Raw genomic sequence first — 18,770 nt, 5'->3', positions numbered from 1 at the left:
ATCGTACTTGGGATTCAAGAACTGTTCTCGGCGGGCAAGAAAATAGTCCCAGACACTGCGTGTGCGATCCTTAGCCTTGGATTCTACCCGCTCCTTCTCGCTATTGAAGAGGAATGTGCCATACTGGCACGAGTACAAATGGTAAAGTAAACGCCGCAGAAACCGCTCGTTGAACTCAAACCGAGACGGATACTGATAGAGCAACTGATATGTTGCATCAAGAAACTGGTGGAACACAGGACTTGTCTCTTTGGGTTTGGTAACTTCCTTCTCAGTGACAACGCTCCTTGGTGCGGAACTTGTTTTCCTAGAACCAGGATTGTCGGAATCGTACTCTCGGAATTCTCCATCTGACTCGCCGAGGGAATCACGGCTAGTGTTTTCCCGGTTAAAGAAGCCTTTTGCGCTGAGGAATGCATTTTCAATGGCCTTTCCGGCGCTACCACTTTCACCGAAACTCCGTCCAGAGTCACCTCCAATCCTTTCGTTCTCGATTTGGAACCATTTCTCGCTGTTTAGGTGCCCGGCCCTATGGCGAAACATGTGCCCGAAGGAAAGCCAATCCTTTTCTACTAAGACCATGAATCCCTCTAAAGTGCGGTAATATGGGTCTAGGCAAAGCTGGCTTAATGCACTGAGCTGGCTTGTGCGGTCCCATCCGTCAGAACAATGAATCAGCACATGCGAGTGTTGAAGGCCGACCTGACGGGCGATCAAACCAGCACCGTCCAGAATACCCGCAATATGCTTCAGCCAGCCGCTTTTTGCGAGCTGGTCCCTGTTTGGACCTAGCGGAGTTAGGTCGGAATCCTTAAGCGTCTCAATCACCTTATTTAAAGAGTCCCTCATCACGTGAATGTTGTCAATCCCAAGATAAGCCTTCGTCGCAAATCGGTAATTGTCCATATTTTCAGAGCCAAGGCCAACAGCCTGCATGGCGAGTGCATTGACTGTCGGTCTCGCATCAACGATCAGGTTATGTTGTTGCGCGCCGTAAATATGGGGTTTCCCTTGTGCCTCTTCATCAAACGATGATACCAGCTCGGCTTCTAACTCTTCGGCATTTGTAACGTCCGGCCAGCTTTGGCTACCAGAAAGTTCACCTTGAGTAGATGTTGAGGCTTCATGTTCCAGATTCGGCGGTGTGACATTCGCAAGTGGTCTTTCTGACCTTGTCGTCGCAAAAATCGCAGCCAGCAGCTTCTCATCTTGAATGCTTCGATTCCCACGGAAACCCACGAGGGGCTGGGAGCTTCTGGTGATTGAACAATTATTGACAGGGTGGAGATATGTCAACACTGGTATCCGCGCGCGAGACCGATATCGTCCGGCGTAATTGATCGTATTATCCGAAATGCTTGAAGGCACAGCAAACAGAGCAGGGTAGGTCGGAGAGAACTAAAATACAGCTGAGCCAGTGACGTATCAAAGGCCGTGATACACGTACCCCGTAATCAGAATTTATGTGCGAAATGCGCCAGCCGTGGCCGTCGCCGTTGATGCCTTGGCGGGCCAGCTCTTTGACCGCATCGTAAAGCTCCCAACCATTGAATTCCCGCTCAGGAGGGGGGGGCTGGTAAGTGAAGGCATAGAGCTTGTCCACGCGTCCTATCTTGCAGGTCCACGTTTTTATGCTCTCATACACGTCCCTGGCCTTGCCCTCGTTCGCAAAATAGAAGCAGATAAAGTTGAAATCTCGACACCGCAGACGGATTGACGATGGTTGGCGGGATACGGCGGGTGCTGGGCGATACGTGCAGAAAGCAATGATAGGATATGTTATCCAAATTTCTTTGGGTCTTACAGGTGCGCCCTGCGCTTGGACATTGTCGAGCTGTGGAGGGATGGCGGAGAAAATGATATGGTGCGGGGTTAGGTGAAGGGTGCCGACGACTTGTTCACCACGGCGTGCTAAGGTCACATCTTCAACCTGGACATGTTGAAAAGGCGTTAGACTCCTGGATGATAAATAATAGTTCTGTCTTGCGGATAGTGATTGGGATACCTTAGCAACTCGTGTTTTCTCCATGCCTTATCACTAACGCGTTGGCCTAGCTTTCATGGCTGGTGTACGGGAGCCGGATAGGCCACTTCTGCTCAGGAGGAAAAGCTAAGGTGTTGGAAGAGAAGCTTTATAAAAATAATAGTGTACGCTCAAACAAAGGTATGTCAACACAAGATAGAATTTGCTTTCGGTGTAAGATCAGATCAGGACAAGAAGCACGGACTCGGTCAAATGCGGGCCGGGGGGACTCGCTAACAGAAGGCGCGGCTACGTCAACACCTCAGTTCTTACTACCTAGGCTATACTCTACTCTGTATACCAGGAAACTAACATTATTTGAATTTCACCTTCATCTTAACGGTAAAGTGAATCTTACTTTGTTAGACTCTTGTTAATTATCTACAGAACAACTTGATCGCTCGATTTAGTATAGCGGACGAATCCAATTTATATTTCATACCCAATCATGGACGTTCCCAGCATACCCCATATGTAAAGTACATGTCTATATACAAATTACAGTCGCGTATTATGTTAGCCCAAAGGACTGCGACACGTCAATTTCAGGCTCCCACGGATCCAATAGAGACACCACCTTGCAGGCTGTGGTGCAGAAAGAGTGGAACTCTTCTGGACCAAGCTGAGGCGAGATGGCGGAGTGTGAAACACCAGTGCTGCTGGCGCTGTGATCGTTCGAGTTGATCTCCAAGAAGAGATCTGCCGTCGTATTCGCGCCGTACAGCCCGCTTTCGTAAGGAGCGTAGAAGAGTTGTTGACCGTAGGCATCATATTCGCTGACATGAGTCATTTGAATATCATTCACTGGTGGGTACATATACTCCCCCGTGGTCCATCCATCTAAGTCTGGTTCAGGGCCGGAGAGCCGTAAAAGGTTGTTTGGTAGCGTAATCGACGTGAAAACAGGCAGAGGGACCTCACTGTTGCTGGTCATGCTCTTATGGAAGCAACCTTGCAAGTCAGCGAGAAGTGTGTCAAGACAAGGAATCTTCTGGGATCGCGTTAGAAGCTCGTGGGTCAGCTTCCTGGTGAAACGAAGATCGGCAGCGCTTTCCGGGAGTAAATAGTCCACCTTGCTTTCCCCCAAGACAGCTTTGGCACTACGGAGATCACATTCACCTCCATGCGTGCTCACGAGCTCCAACTCGAGAGTGGGAAATACATTCGCGTGAAGAGCAGATGGCACAAGTCGAATACGATGGGAGCGTGAACCTTCATCTATGTTTAAAGGCATCCTCTTGCGAAGGAGACGAGTGGCGCGGGGGAACTCATGAACAAAGGTCCTTGCAGGGAACATCTGTCCTAACTGAGAAGCGCTAGCCTGTATTTCCTCACTGGATGGCTCATGTGCAAAGACGCATTTGCCTAGTGTTGCTGTTATGGATTCGCGGACTTCGAGCCCTGAACCCAACCCTGCAGTTGCAGGTGCCTGTCGAAGGACTTTGAGGAGTTCATTCGAGAGTGTGGGATTATGCTTCTCCATCAGATGTCCTGTATTGCGCACCAGCCTCACTTCTTCATGTGGCAATTTCCATCGAAACCATAATCGCTGGCGATCATGCCACGGAGCAACTTTTTCAACTTGGATTGGTTTCATGTACGTGACGTAAGATGCAGGCTTATATGTGCTGAATGGCACAGATGGCAAGGTGGCTTTGTTAAGTGCTAGGTTCAGTGCTCTTCGCGCATTGTCCGCATTTGCATGATTCTCGGCAAGGACATATAACCGGTTTGGTATTTGCGATGCGCCTCGTTCGAACGAGACCTTATACGTCGCTTCAACCCAGGATAGGAAACCAAGGCTCAGAGTTTGCGCGGCGGCTTTCATTCTCGGATCACCTGGAGGGAGAAGATTAAGTTCTTCTGATTGTATCCGGTTGGTGTAGTCATGTATTATCTCACGGACGGATTCACATGACCGTTGTTTCCCAGTAACCCTGATAAGTCCCAGGGAATGTGTGACGTCGATCCCAGTCCCATGGAGGCTAGCCAGTTCTTCAAACGAGAAGAATTCTGAACCTATTAATAAGGACAACAAATGAGCAGGAAGGCGGATATCTAGCTGTCCAATATCATTCATGAGTCCAAGCTGCCAGCAGTCTCGGAGGATGCGCTCAATAAGAAGATCTTTGCCCTTGATATTCTGGGTCGCAGCAACCCTATCTGCAACACTTTGGAGGCGCCCCTGGCCCGTCTCTAGGAAAGGCGAAGTCCCCGGCCTCCATTTCCCTAATTTGGTCTGACTGCCATCCGCGGAACCTTCTTCAAAGATGTCGGGCTTTTCCTTCAATTTGCGAGAGAGATACTCAGATAGCTGTGGGACGGTGAAGGATTTCCGCAGGCTGCTCCGGAGATCATCCCAAGCTCCAGGGGCAAGTCTGTCTTGCGGCTGATAAGACTGGCGGAAGCCATCAATCCGATCGCTGACCACCGAGCTATCAATGTGACCGGTATCTTGTTCAATCCCGTGTAACATAAGCGGCAGGTCGCTTGGATCTTCTGTGGGAGGCCGCCCACTAGGTGCAAAGCGTCGCTTTCCTCTCTCCCGCACGACGAGAACCTCACCTGGCCGGCCTAAAGTGGTAACATCAAGCTCAAACTTTAGCTTCTTCAGCCCAGAATGATTCCTCCACTTATTCCTTCTGAGTCGTGTATTGACATCGGAAGTGGTATGGTCTGTATGGCTGTTTCTGTGATGCTCTCTAGGGTGGTCTCTAGGGTGGTTGCTGGGGTGGTCGCTGGATTGGTCGCTGGGGTGGTCATTTGCCTCCCTAGGGTCGTTGGAGTCGCGGAAGTCGCTGGAAGTATTCTGGTATCTAACCAGAACACTATGCTGAGGCGGCGAGACACGAATTATATTTCGGTAGCATGCTGAGAGTAACTGACGATTTAAAAGACTTCCCGCCTGTTTGGATGAATATGGAAGCATTGCGGCAGCCTGTTTGTCGATAGAAATCGTAATTTCTTCGAGAGAGTGAAGCTCTTGGAAATATATTTGCACTAACTTGAAAAGGAATAGCCTACTTAGTTTATCGATAACGATTTCATAATCATGTAGTAGGCCAGGAAACCTAGCCGGAAGAAGTAGTCCGGGGTAAAAAGGCAGGCCCAAGACTCGAGAAATAAGACATTTTTCATGGTAGTATGGTCAGTAACTGGTAAAAATTTATTGCTTAGGATTAACCTCCCAGCTTCGCAAGTCCTCACGGACATCAAACTCTGACAGCTCATGCTCTGTATTACGACTTCTCCAACTCTTCCCCTTGACATTGTCATAGAGCTGCCGTTCGATACTTCCACTCTTGCCGTGCTCGATTGTTGGGGAGAAGTCCAGCGCTTTGCTTCCGTTGGAGTGTCGACTCGAACTCTTAGTGCGCCGTTCAAACGTCGGAGACAGAAGGTTGCGTGACCCGCTCTGCCCAGCGGCGGCTGCGCCGCTAATTGAACGCCTATCATGATGACCCTCAGCTGCCTGCCCTGGGTCAAGATCATGTTGGTCAGGTCGACCATAACTTCCAGAAAATAAGCCTTCAATCAATTTATCCGCAGGTATGTCGTCCGCGCGAGAAGTCCAAGAAGCCGCCAGGGTCCGTCGATACATTTCTTGCAAATCAGCAACCTCCCTGCTTTGAGTGTTCATCAAGGGTATCTGGCCCGAGTCATCACCCTCAGCTTGCTCCGAAGCCACAACTCCCGCAATGCCGCCGAAAGCCATTGCAGATCTCAAAGGCGGACTGTATAACATCAGTAACAGCGCCGAAACGAGCGGGGCAGTCGATTGACGCACGTTGTAAAGTTCCTATCTCCTTCCACCTGTTGCAGTGCTATCCCAATCTTTAGCGTGCTATTTACCTTGCTATCTTGCAACAAGTACCGTCGGATAATGCCCTGGTCGTCGTCGCTTTTGTCTACATATTCGGCGAGGTTAAGTTTCACCCTTCCAAGCAGATTTTTCTCTGTGTGGACTCCGGATAAGAATTCCTGTACCACATCGAACTGAATTTCGCATTCGTGGAGCGTCTGGTCGCGATCAATAGTGATCCTAACTTGCAGGACCTTTTCGTAATTCCAGGACGCTTTGTGGTCGAGGATAAGGGCTTTATCGGTTACTCCATGATGATCGTTCGCATTTGCCGAGGGCAGTCGCCATTTAATGTAAGCTGTGCCGCTAACGAGAGGGATATTGTTGAGGTCGATGATCTGATTACAGAAATAGTCAGTGTTGGATAGGCCACGATCGGGAGGTGGTGAGGCTCACTCGAAGGATCAACTCAAACCTAGGCTATGAAAACGGTTATCATATCTCAGACCTAAGCAGGTAGAAAGACTTGCCCTTCTGTTTTTTGGGACTGCGCATGTACAGGTTAGTCGCGCCAAACAATGAGGTCATTGCAGGGGGAAAGTGATTGCGGCTAATTCCAGAGAGCAGAGCATACCGAATGCCTGCATCCTTGTCAAGCCTCAATAAAGAGACTACACAACGAATCAAGCCGTAAAAATCCAGGCATCTAGTTGGGTTTGCTTTGTGTGATGCACGCGGCCTTCATGGTATCTCGTACAAAGATGGATCCCCGCAAGTACGATAACGCTCACGTGACAGTATCTAGCTTCGTAATCGCTAAATTTCCCGGGCAAGTTGAAAGCTCAATAGTCCAGATATAATTCAACAAGAGGCACAACCGCCAAAGACATGGACCAGCTACCTCTTTCCCCTCCTGCTGAGTCGGCTTCTTCCGCCGACACCGGCCTTGTTCCGCTAGACTCTCCCATCCGCACAACCCCAATCCACGAGCTCCTCCCGGACATCCGCGTTCCCAGCTCACCTCACCAACCACACCGGTACAACCCGGTAACCTGTGCACCGATTGACGCAGATGACAAGCGCGTGAGATCCGAGATCGACCAACTGCGGAAGGACTTTCCAACACCAGATGCTGCGCTGCAGGCCCAGGAACAGGCTGCGCGCGAGTTGAGACAGAAACTAGACGATGCGGAGAAGAAGCGCGAGGAGGTGCAGAGGGCTATGGATAAGAAGATCAAGGAGAGGAATACGGAGTTGAAGGTTTTAGAGAAGTTTCAGGATGGGAAGGGGCCAGCGCTTGCTGCTCCTTAATCGGAGTTCTTCTCTTGCTTGGAATATGGCAAAAAATCGCTTCCAGGGGCGTCCAATGGCATCTTACAGGAAGCTGCGATACTGGCGAGACCGCTTATAGTGCTTGTTATGGGAGACCATGTCTGCATCTTGGCGATGGCGATCCTGTTAGCTTCCGGCTTGGGATATCGGAGTGACTCGGCTCTCCTGGAAATCGATACTCGCAGGAACGCACTGCTGGACGATGAAGTGCCGCGTAAGAGCAACTCCTTTGGACGATTTCAATGGTGCTTCACACCAAGGATACTCCGGAGATTTCGATTACGAAACGTCAATATAGGAAAAGACCGTCCGATGCATATTATCCCCCGGTTCCTTCCGTACTCAGCGGGGAGATAGACCAATATTGATGCCACAAAACATCGATATCTGATCCTCTATGCTTGCTTCAATATTGCGCGCTAGCGAGTGCTGAGTGACGGCTTTTCCAAACATGCAGAGCGCGACAGCTACGCTTGGTTCAGTGGTGTCATGAACATTGTAGCAAACTTTGTACTCAAAGTCTATGTGACCGGTACGCTGTACGCTAATCACCCTGGTGTAGCAAGGCGGCCGAAGCTGAACTCTGATCCGACGCTCAGCCCATCTCTGTATCATTGTGCCAAATTGCGGGCTCCGGTGAACGGCGTGCGGTGCCTGAATTCAAATCCGATTTATATGGACAATATCACAAGCTACGAGTCAGCTGGGTGCAAACGTGCTGTTTGTGACGCTTTTACGCAATATATGTGCAAGCACGCCGTGGTGACAGTAAGTCTCCAATATGGAACGAACCGAGTCAGGAGGTGGAATTCAAATCATTATTATTATGACGCATAAATCTTGACATATTCATCACGTCGGAAAAATGTATCCATATACACATGTAAATGAAAGTCATCGCCCATTATTCATGGCCTAACAGAAGAAACAAAAAAATTCAACCGATTCAAAGGTTACCCAGGATCTGAACCAAAGCAGGAAGCAACTAGAAGGGAAACGCATGTTAGCAAATGTTTTTCTGGACATCCAGGGACTGTTCAAGGGTTAATTCTTACCTCCGAAACGTCCTCGATCAAAGTCTGCGTCTCGTTGACAAACTTCCTGGACAACAGGTCATTGGCATTGCTAAGCAGACCGCCGACCTGGGCAAGAAGTTCGGGCGTGATAACAGGCCCAACCTCGTCAATCAGGTTCTTTGTCTCATTGACGAAGGTAGGCGTCAAAAGACCTGTGGCGTTTCCAACCAAGAAGGACACATTGTGAAGGAGGCTAGGGGTGATGGCGGGGCCAACGTTGTTGATCAAGTTCTGAGTTTCCTGGACAAACTTCTCAGTGAGCAGCTTGTTGGCGTTATCCAAGACGTCGCCAACTTCGGCGAGGAGATCGGGTGTAATGACCGGCGAGATATCGTTGATCAATCCGGACGTCTCGTTGACGAACTTGGGCGTGAGGAGGTTGTTGGCGTTGGTGAGCAGGCTGCTAATGGCGCCGTCCTCAACAATGGGACCGATTTCGGAAATCAGGCCACGAGTGTCCTTGACGAAGTCGGTTGTTAGGAGGTCGTTGGCGTTGTTCAGCAAGCTGCCGACTTCTTTGAGAAGCTCGGGCGTGATAACAGGCGCGACCGCTCCAATGAGGCCTTGAGTGTCGTCCACGAAGTCCTTAGTAAGGAGGTCGTTCGCGTTGCCTAGCAAAGTGGCGACCTCCTTAAGGACATTAGGAGTAAGGACAGGGGCGACGGCACCAATGAGGCTGCGGGTCTCTTTGACGAAATCTGGTGTCAGCAGGTCGCCGGCGTTGCCCAAGAGTCCGCTAATCTGCTTGAACAGTGATGGGCTGAGTAGAGGACCGACGGCCTCAATTAATCCCTGGGTGTCGTTCACGAATTCTGGCGTCAAGAGGTCGCCGGCGTTGCCCACCAAGCCACCAACCTCGGCAAGGAAGTCCTTCGTGATCACTGGTGAGACTGTATTGATCAATCCCTTAGTGTTCTTCACGAAGTCCGCGCTCAGCAGGTCTATAGCGTTCTTAACTAGGGTGCTGAGTTCGTGCACCAAGTCGGGAGTCAAGAGAGGGCCAGCAGCCTCGAGCAATGATCGGAGCTCCTTCACGGTCTCGGGTGTCAACAACTTGTTGGCGTTTACAATCAGCGCGTTGACCTCCTTAACAAATTCGGCTGTCAGAAGATCGTTGCCGTGCTCCAACAGCGCAGAGATTTGCTTGAATAGATCCGGCGTCAACAAAGGAATGACATTGTTGAGCAGTTGCTTAAGCTCCTTAACCATCTCCGGCGTCAATAGTTCGCTTGCGCTGTCAAGAAGGGTCTCGAGCTTGTTGATCAGGTTCTTGGTCAGCAGGCCAGAAGCAAGGTCAATCAGAGACTTGGCCTGTTCGGTTGTCTTGTCATCAAGCAAGTAGGCGACGTGATGAAAGAAAGATTCAATATCCTTGATCAATGTGGGCGAGAGTAGGCCGGTGATGCCCGAAAGAAGATTCCCGAAATCTTTGATCGGGTTTCCAGTCGTCCCATCCGGAATGAGGCCTTCCAATATGTTATCATCGTCTCCCGAGGAAGTAGAAGTCGCCGTGCTTTTAGGACTGCTGGTGGTCGTCGGCTGTTCGGTTGCTGTACTTGTTGAAGCTGAAGTTTCGGGAGCAGGAGCGGTGCCGTCAGAGGGGGCAGCAGCCTCATCAGCATCACTGGCGCTCGAGGAAGGAAGAACGGAGGACAAGACACCGTCTAAGCCGCTCCCTTGCTCATCAGTGCTCTCCTGGCTTGCCGTGGCAGCTGGGGCACGTGTCGTTGTCTGCGGTTCATCTGCATTGGTATTCTCCTGCTGCTCAACCTGGCTGCTTGCAGTCGGCTCAGATGCCACAGTCGTCGTGGGCTCTGGCGCAGATCCTGTTGGTACCTGTGCAACACTCTGCTCCTTCGGCTGAATGCTTTCCTGCGAGGATGGGGAGACTTGAGGGGCGGCTTTGCCAGCGCCGCACTCGATAGCACGAATGCCGAGAGAATTGTTGAGAAACGCATTCTTACTCTCCGTCCACACTTCACAGGGGATTGCAAGCAGTTGACAGCGGGAAAAATCAAACTCAGGACAGGGGGCGAAGAGGAAGCTGTCCTTTATACTGCAAATCCGAATTGGGGCTTTTAGAGCCCAAATGTCCCCGCTTGCTCTGAGTCCCCTGACTATCGACTGTCCGCTTACTGGAGACTCCGGAGTAGGTCTAGGATGGCATTCCCCGCAAAGTGAGGTGATATCCTGCCAATCTCACAATTTTCCTTGTCGATAATTCCCTGTTTCGAGCCCCCAATCCGTTTTGCGTGCTTAGTTCCGTCTCCGGACTACGTCGACGCTTGATGGAGTCGACGCCCAACTGGCCTAACGGGGCTCATTCCTCTTTAGCACGCGGTTATTAGGATCTTCCACCGATCTAGACGGCCACCATGGGTCCGGGGGTGCGCGACTATTACCCAGTCAGGCAAGGTACGGGATGACGATCGTCGAGTATAGGCTATAGATTAGCAGGAAAGGCTGATTGAGATAAGCCTCCATTATTAGCCCAAAATCGCTTGCACGATATCAACTTTGATGCTTTAGAGACAGGGTCTCTTCCGCTGCTTCGCTAATTTTGACATTGCCAAACGTAGATTAGGCAATCATTGCGAGTAGTACCGTTTGGCAGGGTGCCTGGAAAGCTGCATATTTAGCGGGATCCCGAATCCCGACTGAAAGCGCCTGGCCCCTGTGCTCTAGTTTGGACGCTACCAACAAAAGGGAAGGATTGGCAGCTCCTCGCCCGAGCCCTGAGCCACCGAGCCCAACACTTCACAGCTTGATGTTCCAGCTATGGAACCCACTATACGCTTAGTTTATCAATGCGTAAAAGTACTGTGATCATTGGCAGTGGAAGCATTACCCCTACTCTGAAATTTTTGCTTTCAGCGTGACTGTTGTTGGCTCTATGGCTTCGGCTACGTTCTTCGGAGTCGGCAACATATCGGAGACACACGGTGAGGTAATAGGAAGCTTGTCTCTGGCCACAAATTTGTGCGTTGACTGACAAGGTAGCATTCTTGAGCTTGTGATATCTCGCGTTGTATCGAACAATAGAATGGGGTCAACAATCGTAGGTTGTGAAGGCTTGAAGCCTCGGTGGGACCACCAGGTGTCTCACAAATTAGTTTTTAGTTGCTCCACAATGTTAAGCAACTTCAGCTGTCGAGCTCGAACCACCGAAGGCACGCTTTTCGGCTGCATGTGAAAGTAAACAAGGGTATCCCCCATGTAAGTAGCAAACGTTCATCGAAACTTTCCTCTTCGCCGGAAGCTTTTGTGTTGCTTCTGGCAAAATGCCAACGGCTCGCGCATTGCCCGTCAACCACTGGCAATTGCTGGTCGTACTCACACTAGTTTGCGATCGGCAATTGTGATATTCGGTATTGGTTAGATCTTGGCAAGCGCCCCACAAAAACTCTTGTTTTTGCCCCATTGGAGAAGCCGAAGAAGTCGGCGATTGGGGTACGATGCCGAAATGCGAGGTGATCTTCTCCCTCGCTAAAAACGTGACCCGCCCCCAACACCCCAGAGAGCAAATCTCGAAGACAACGAGCGGAAAAGGCCGCAAACTTGGGGGAACATGGAGAATTCCTACCATCACCCCAAGCAGTCTCGGGTTGGCAAACTTGACACACATTAATATCATCATTATTTAGGGCCTCACCCGCAGCAGACAATCCTCTATGCCAAAGGGAAGGTTAGCGCAGAGGTTCCTAGATATCTTGTCTGTGCATAAGCCGGGAGGCGCCCACCACATTGCTTGGACATTTCACCGAGGTTCACCGCACGCCAACAGTTGCGCAGCATCCTTGCAAGCCTATAACCTGAGATTTGAGGGAGCACCAATAAGGGGAGGAAGCGGGGAAATGAGACTAATAACGTCGAACATAGCATGGTTTAAGCAATTGCTTAGCATTATGATCTCATAGCCAGCCGATTTTGCCAATAGTCTCTCCTTGGCTGATTCAATCAATCAAAACCTAGAGTCCTTGACATAGAAATAATTAGTACTAAGGCCAAAACTGCCGAGGATGAACGAGCCTATGCCAGCATTTTCTTCGAGATGATATATGCCAAGATTTGGAGGCCATGCGGAGGTGTGGGTTGCGGTGGAACTCCCCAGTCTGGGGACTCACAAGACGCCTCAATAAGCCGAGGAGAAGGACATTAATGCGGAGGTCGAGCTCGACATGCCGAGAGGCGTTGTCAGAACAGATCGAAATTAAAGCTGGAAAAACTGGCCTTCTCATTGGTGGTCCTAGTAGGACTGGACTCATGGATGCTGGTTGATGGTTGAGGAGTAGGGGAAAGAACCTTGGAAGTCTTCAACTTGGTTCAGGTACTAGGTCATGTGATGGAACAGCATCGGGGCCTGGTCACCTTGGTGGTGACCGGTCGAGAACAGGACCCTGTCTATACAAGCCTTCTACGTAATAAGAAACACACAGTCGGGCTCTGAAAGGAGCAGCAAAGAGCCACGAAGCTAAAGATCTCATGTGATTGAAGCATGGATCGATTCCTGATCTGCTGCCGGGTGCGAGTGCTCCGAGGGCTGTACGTAGGTAGTCGGCATGCCCATCCTCTTGACTGATAATAATAAACACGCAGTCATCTTGTCTCTTCTACGCTGATTTCTCTAGCGACCTGGCGTGCGTAAGCATACTTCCAAGTTTTCGACAACATACCTGAAATATGCAATTTGCTTCGTCCTATCCAAGAATGTCAGGTCGGATGCGTTTATTTCCGGCCGACCTCAGGCATATGCCCTTTTTTTTTCTTTGAGCAGCTCGAACATGAGGTGAGAGTAGGAGGCTACCTCACAATCTTCAGGTATTTCTGGTACTAAAACATCATGGAAGATTTGACACCCGCACTTCTAATCAGCAGATCATCATCTCGCTTCCAGTGCCATGAATACTCTATGCCGTTTGTATCTGCATACCAATGACGCGGACAGCAAAGCGGCTGCTATACCTCGTCTAGTCAGAGCACTGTCGGCTGAGGGGAATACTGTCCCGAACGTAATGATCGGGCTAGCATGCAATAAAGGGACACCCCGCGAGCAGGTCCACGACAGCTGTCTATCATTTCTTCCCTGTCAGCGTACTCTGTCATGCTACGTGGCTGGAGATTAGGTCGTGAGAAAGGATACTTCAGGGAGATTTGGATCAGAATGGCAGTGCTGAGACATGTATGTTGACTGCATATTGAGCCCCTATCGAAGCTGTCTCGATAGGTACTGACCTTTTTGAAGGCCCTGTGAGTTGGGATTTCCAACGCATGCGTCCGTTGAATAACTCATACCACCAGGGGTGCCTCCAACGCGTTCCGGGACCTCGGCGGATTTATAGTACCCTCACTTAGAACACCCGTTTAAACCACAGAAGTCCATTTGGCGACATTTGAAGCAATCAGCAGCTCCTTAACACCGCTGAGGCGAACATGGGTGTTCATTAGACCATCCAACAGCCTGACACGCTCGTGGTCGAAGAAAGGGAAGCAGAGCCTGCTGGATAATTTCACCCTAATCAGCCTACTCCACAGCCGAGAGGACTGAGATACTTGCTTAGACGCGTGTGCTCCGTATACTTCTAGGAAGCGTCAGGCATTTAAGGCATCCTCCGATAACACGCTATATTCTACTACAGGGCCCGCCCTGAAACTCGGAAAACAGGACATGAACTTATCAATTGACTTAGGCATCCAAATAAACCAGGTCTCCTACTCATATTATTGCCAGTGGAGGACCTGCGTTGCCATCAGTCCATGCCCCATCGACCCTTCCGCATATATATTGTCCTACCCCTTCTTCCCTAACCTAGTTTCCCCATGTTTATTTGCGTGTCTACGTTACCCACAGTCATTCGTGGATTCCAGCTCAACGCCTGCATGATGTCTCGCCATTTCGATGACACCGCTGACCCCCCAGTCCCAGTCTAAAAGGCAGTGTCTACCGCAGCTTGATACCAGATAACGGTCTAATTACAGAAAGGTTATTGGGAGGAAGGACAAAAATCCCGGAAGGTGCTTTAGTTCGGGACAGTGACTGTTTATAGCACACTGAGCAAACGTATCAACTGGCATATGATACCAGGAAGCTGCTCCGCGCGTCAAAGCAGGAGAGTCAGGATATCAGTAACGAACAGTGACACACGAGGAACGGTAATACAGGGCTAGACTATCGCCCTTCGTCCAAAATACTCGTTCGACGGTGTAGACGCTGAATGCGCTCTCGATACCCCATGGTTTTTGCCTGCGAGACCAGAAGCCATGAGACTTTGAGCCCAGCTTCTTGCAGAAAGCCTCTGAGATTGCTTATGGCAAATAACTCAGTCCAGGAAAATCAAGTTGGGGTTGCAGGGAGCTGCAAGAATGGTTTCCCTGATATCTGGTGTTCGAGTATAGATCTACCTCCCCCGAAGCAATCAGCTAAGTACTAAGTGTCTAGCTGAAATCACATATAATAGTACCTGCACGACCTTCTAATGTCAACACCGAGCATCAAGAGCCTTGTCAATCTAATCTCGCAGCAGACAGAGGTTGGGTAGTTATCAGCTGCAGTCGATCAATCAATTAGCTGTCTGCTTCTCTGAAGACATACGGTATTACCTACTCAGTGACGTATCGAGATGGAGACAGGCACTGTGGATGCGGCTACCGAGACAACATTGATTACCACCATACAAGCTGTGTTCTTGCCAGGACCAACAGCTTTTCAGGGCCAAACCGTAGTTGTATAAAGCATGCTGCCCGTTGAGCAAACAACCCGGAAAAACAAATATATATAGACATCCGACATATAGGCTTGGTTGTGGCTAAGCGACGTTGCATGCCTTACTGCTAGTACACGGCCAAGTTAACAAGACGGCTTCTTGCCTAGGATACTTATGTAAGAGGTGCAGAGACATGAGGAATAGGTATAGGCATATAGGCACCAGGTACAGAGTCTCGCCGGCAGTGGTAGGATGACGAAAGCACGGAGTTCCGACGAATGCTCGCATCGTACTTTAACGCGGAGCGCGATTTTATAGATCTTGATGTCATTGTCGCGGACAGTTTCAACCCTCCACCAAATGATACGTAGTATATCAGACACGACCCAAGACCAGTGCCACTATGCACGCCGGGATTCGCCATGTATAGACTGCAAATACGGTTAGGCTGCCTTCGGTACGCAAAATCATCGAGTAAGCGTATGCAACTCTATCGAAATGTCAAGATGCAAGTTTGCAACAGTTGCAGCCAGGAATGGCTCTATCCAGACTGGTACTTCTGGTAGCTATCCAAGGTGTGATATTGCCCAGTCTTCAGAACCCTATATAGATATGACGCTGATGAGTGCCAATAAGGTTGGAAAACTGAAAGCTAAGACCCTTTGCACGAACCGCAGACGGGTCCAGAATCTCCACAGACACGCAATGACAGGGCACTTAGACCCTCTTAAATCAGAGATACGACACCCGCAAAATCTAGGTTTGTCGGTTCATTGCCACGGGAACCGGTATTCGCAATTCCGCCAGGCCGCTATGTCAGGAATTGGAAAAAGAGCCGAGTAAGGGATGATCGCTCTGGTCGAGGCTTGCCGGAACCCTTCACCCCTGGTCTTCCGTACCTTGTACACGCGCGGACAGCAAGGGTTTGTGCGCAAACTGATCAGTCGAAAGATCGCGGGACGACTCTATGCCCGGCCGGCCGCAAGCTCCTCATATAGGCAATGACCAGGGGGGTGGTCAGCGAAGCACCGGGCCCAAATGCGATATCCCCAACAGAGTCCAGACCCAGCTGTGAAAGCCCAAAGCGGCTAGCCGAGCAGGTGACTGAATCTGTATGCACTGTCAGCACGACTAGCGCGTGAAGGCGCCACCATCAAACCGGAGGTGTGGTCGCACGGTTCCTCGGCGATATTAATATTGACTTGAAGTGGGACTCAGATGTCCCGGGAGCACGCATGGTGTGACGGTGCTTACTCTCTCGTCACCAGTCGCATCTAGGGTAGTGGCGCCGTCTGAGACATATGTAGCGATCAGCGTTCCAAGAAAAGGGTATCAGCACACGTATTGGCTTTCTGTTGTGGTGCTACTCAGCGACTCGACCACAGATAGCCAAAACACCAGAATGCGAGCGGTTAAGAAAGGAAAGATACGAGAACTTACTCAGTCCAGAGGCCGTCTTTTGACTTGAATCGTTCTTGAAGTCGAGTCATCCAGTAACGTGCAACTCTAGGAAATTTACCGCCTGGTTAGTTGCACTGGGGGACGGGTGTTACTGGCGCCCAAAGGGAGGCAGGATTCCGGGCGTCAATAACAAGTTGTACGAGAGACATGGAAGCCTTGGAATGCTCGATATCAGCATTCAGAACACAACGCACGGACGATCATCATCAAGCCGCCTGCTTCCCGTCGGTAGAGCTCTGGAGTTCTCTTCAATGTTCTGAACATAGCCGGAAATTGGTGTTTGAATCTGCAGCAAAGCGCCACGTGTGGCCAGTCCGCCTGAATGTAAGAGTCTGCAGTACCTGGTCTGTAGGTACCTACCTGTCTGACTTTTGGTTGTTCGCAATTTTGGACATCTACAACATTTTTGCCTAGGTAATGAATGACGCAATGTAACTTGAATGCGTGCAAAATAGATTACTTTTCTAGTTTTTCTTAAGACTTTCCCGCCCCACACAACCGTTCTTTGCCGTGCTGTCTGCAGTATGCACTCTGCAGAAAACTGAAACTTCGCCTCACTGCCCACAAATGTGGCTGTGCATTGGCAGTGTAGGCTCCTACAATACAGTACATTACCGAGGCGCAGTACCACCATCGCTGCCGCCATTGATACCGCCATCCCTCGCCGTCGCCGAGTCCGATGTCTCTCCTCCTGTCAGCGGCAATGGCACAGTGCAGGGACGTCGCTAGATCCTCAGAAGTCGAACGACTGAGCAATGCATTGTATTAACGGTCAAGCCCAATCAAGATTGGGAGAAGAGACTGGAAAATATCGCTCGCTCGTCCCGTCGTCCCGTCTGTGGTCCGCCGACTGCAAGTGCTTTGCATATCCTCCTCGTGACTCAGAGGCTCCCCACAGGCCCACAAACTGCATTGTACTGTATCGATCCAAGCGACTGCGGCTTGGGCGCGTGCTGATACAACTTCGGCATCACTTTGGAAATCGCTCCATCTGACCTCATGCTGCGGCACTCAGCCCTTCTGCCTACCCGTGCTGTGCTCGTTGAGCTGCGGGCAGCGCCGGGAAAGCAAGTCTTCTCATGACCTATTATTGTCCTATCCGGTTGACTGACCTTGGCCACGTTCAACTTCAGGCAGTCGCGGTGTTCGCCATCAGTCCTCTGTAGCCTCTACCTATGACTAGGGCTCCCGCGTTGGCTTTCACAGATCACGAGGCCGATTATCTGGAGAAGAGGGGAATCCTTTCCAATGATACCATGAAGCCCCTCCGCGGACCTCTGATTGCACGCGCATCCTGGAGAAGGCGAGCTGCGACGTGCGTAAAAAGCGATCCATGGCAACGCCGAAAACGTACGGATGTTGATCAGAGATGGCAAAGGCCTCTCAGAGGCCTTCACCCTTTTTATGTTTACAGTTTTGAGACTCTACCCTGCAGCTCGCTGGTGCTTACTCGACGTAACGCCCCAGCATCGGTAGTGACAAAATTACGAAGTGCGTCCAGCCTTCAACGGAGATTCCTGTTCCAGAAAAGCTGGAGATGACCATGAACATGGCTTAGACCAATGGTTGACCATAGCAGGGATGTCGGATGTAGCGTGCAAGCCGGCTCCTTTTGACGGCAGCGAATAAGATGCTAGAAGCGGCTTCTTGTCGCCTTTCAAACCCGTTTAGCTCAAGAGAATAATGGAGACCGTGGGTCCTTTACCCTTTTCTCCGGTTTCCCTGGAATCGTCTTACTTCTCCCCTAGGACTCATCATCTCTGCCCTGACCAGTTTCGCTTACCAGGGTCGACCTTACTCAGACGTTTCAGGAGAAAGGAGTATCCCCATCTAGACACGCGTGCATCTTATCTCGACCAGTCAGTCTAGGAGAGAGCTACACGAGGGTTTCGTTGGCAGACAATCCAGATATATGGCGGTATCTTACAATACTCTGGAGCGCCGAAGCTCGCACAAGCCGGACGCATACACAAATCCGGATTCTTTGTGCTGCGGGAGACATCTGATTAGTGCCCTGGGACTCGTCCAGCAGCGCTCCAATTTCTGAATATGGAGCCTTGAGTTTATCGAGTCCGAGTTCTTCGTGCAGTCAGTTACATCTCCGCTCTCCTCCCATTTCTTTGGTTCTGGCCGATGCGCACATTCCTATTGTGTTCAAGTTTTGTTGTGCGAGGGGTCAGAAGGTGAACCATGGAACGGGCTCGGATGGGATTTTGGACACAATCTATACAGCAAGTGTAGCCGGATCAACCGCCCGCTGCGTTCGCGACGATCCGATGAGCGAATACCGGACCAGCAAGTCATGGATCTTGCTTGATGCAGTACAATAATGGCTGCAATAGATAACCGGGAGTACCTCGGAATGAGAGCCTGCT

General features: G+C 50.5%; 2 protein-coding genes across 2 annotated transcripts, besides 3 other annotated features; both read left to right on the top strand.

Moving 5' to 3' along the window:
- Nucleotides 1-5,989: part of a sequence feature (contig 1.66 1..88283(-1)) that runs on past the window's edge.
- Nucleotides 5,990-10,176: a sequence feature (contig 1.236 1..4187(1)).
- Nucleotides 6,714-7,136, top strand: ANIA_09533 (uncharacterized protein; the record flags this gene model as incomplete). Its single annotated transcript, XM_863822.1, has 1 exon — nt 6,714-7,136. One exon carries the CDS (start codon nt 6,714-6,716, stop codon nt 7,134-7,136), a length of 423 nt encoding a protein of 140 aa, XP_868915.1.
- Nucleotides 10,177-18,770: part of a sequence feature (contig 1.67 618..254221(-1)) that runs on past the window's edge.
- On the top strand, nt 15,192-15,994 carry ANIA_10509 (uncharacterized protein). The gene has a single exon (XM_050611330.1). It carries the CDS (start codon nt 15,433-15,435, stop codon nt 15,775-15,777), a length of 345 nt encoding a protein of 114 aa, XP_050467366.1. The 5' UTR covers nt 15,192-15,432; the 3' UTR covers nt 15,778-15,994.

This window comes from Aspergillus nidulans, chromosome II (assembly GCF_000011425.1).
Source record: "Aspergillus nidulans FGSC A4 chromosome II".
Taxonomy (NCBI): Eukaryota; Fungi; Ascomycota; class Eurotiomycetes; order Eurotiales; family Aspergillaceae; genus Aspergillus; species Aspergillus nidulans.
Note: the sequence above shows the minus strand (reverse complement) of the source record. Positions and strands in the feature narration are given on the sequence as shown.

What these genes read in the sequence shown, in the direction of transcription:
- ANIA_10509 (XM_050611330.1), top strand. Translation starts at nt 15,433, where the DNA reads ATGTCAAGATGCAAGTTTGCAACAGTTGCAGCCAGGAATGGCTCTATC.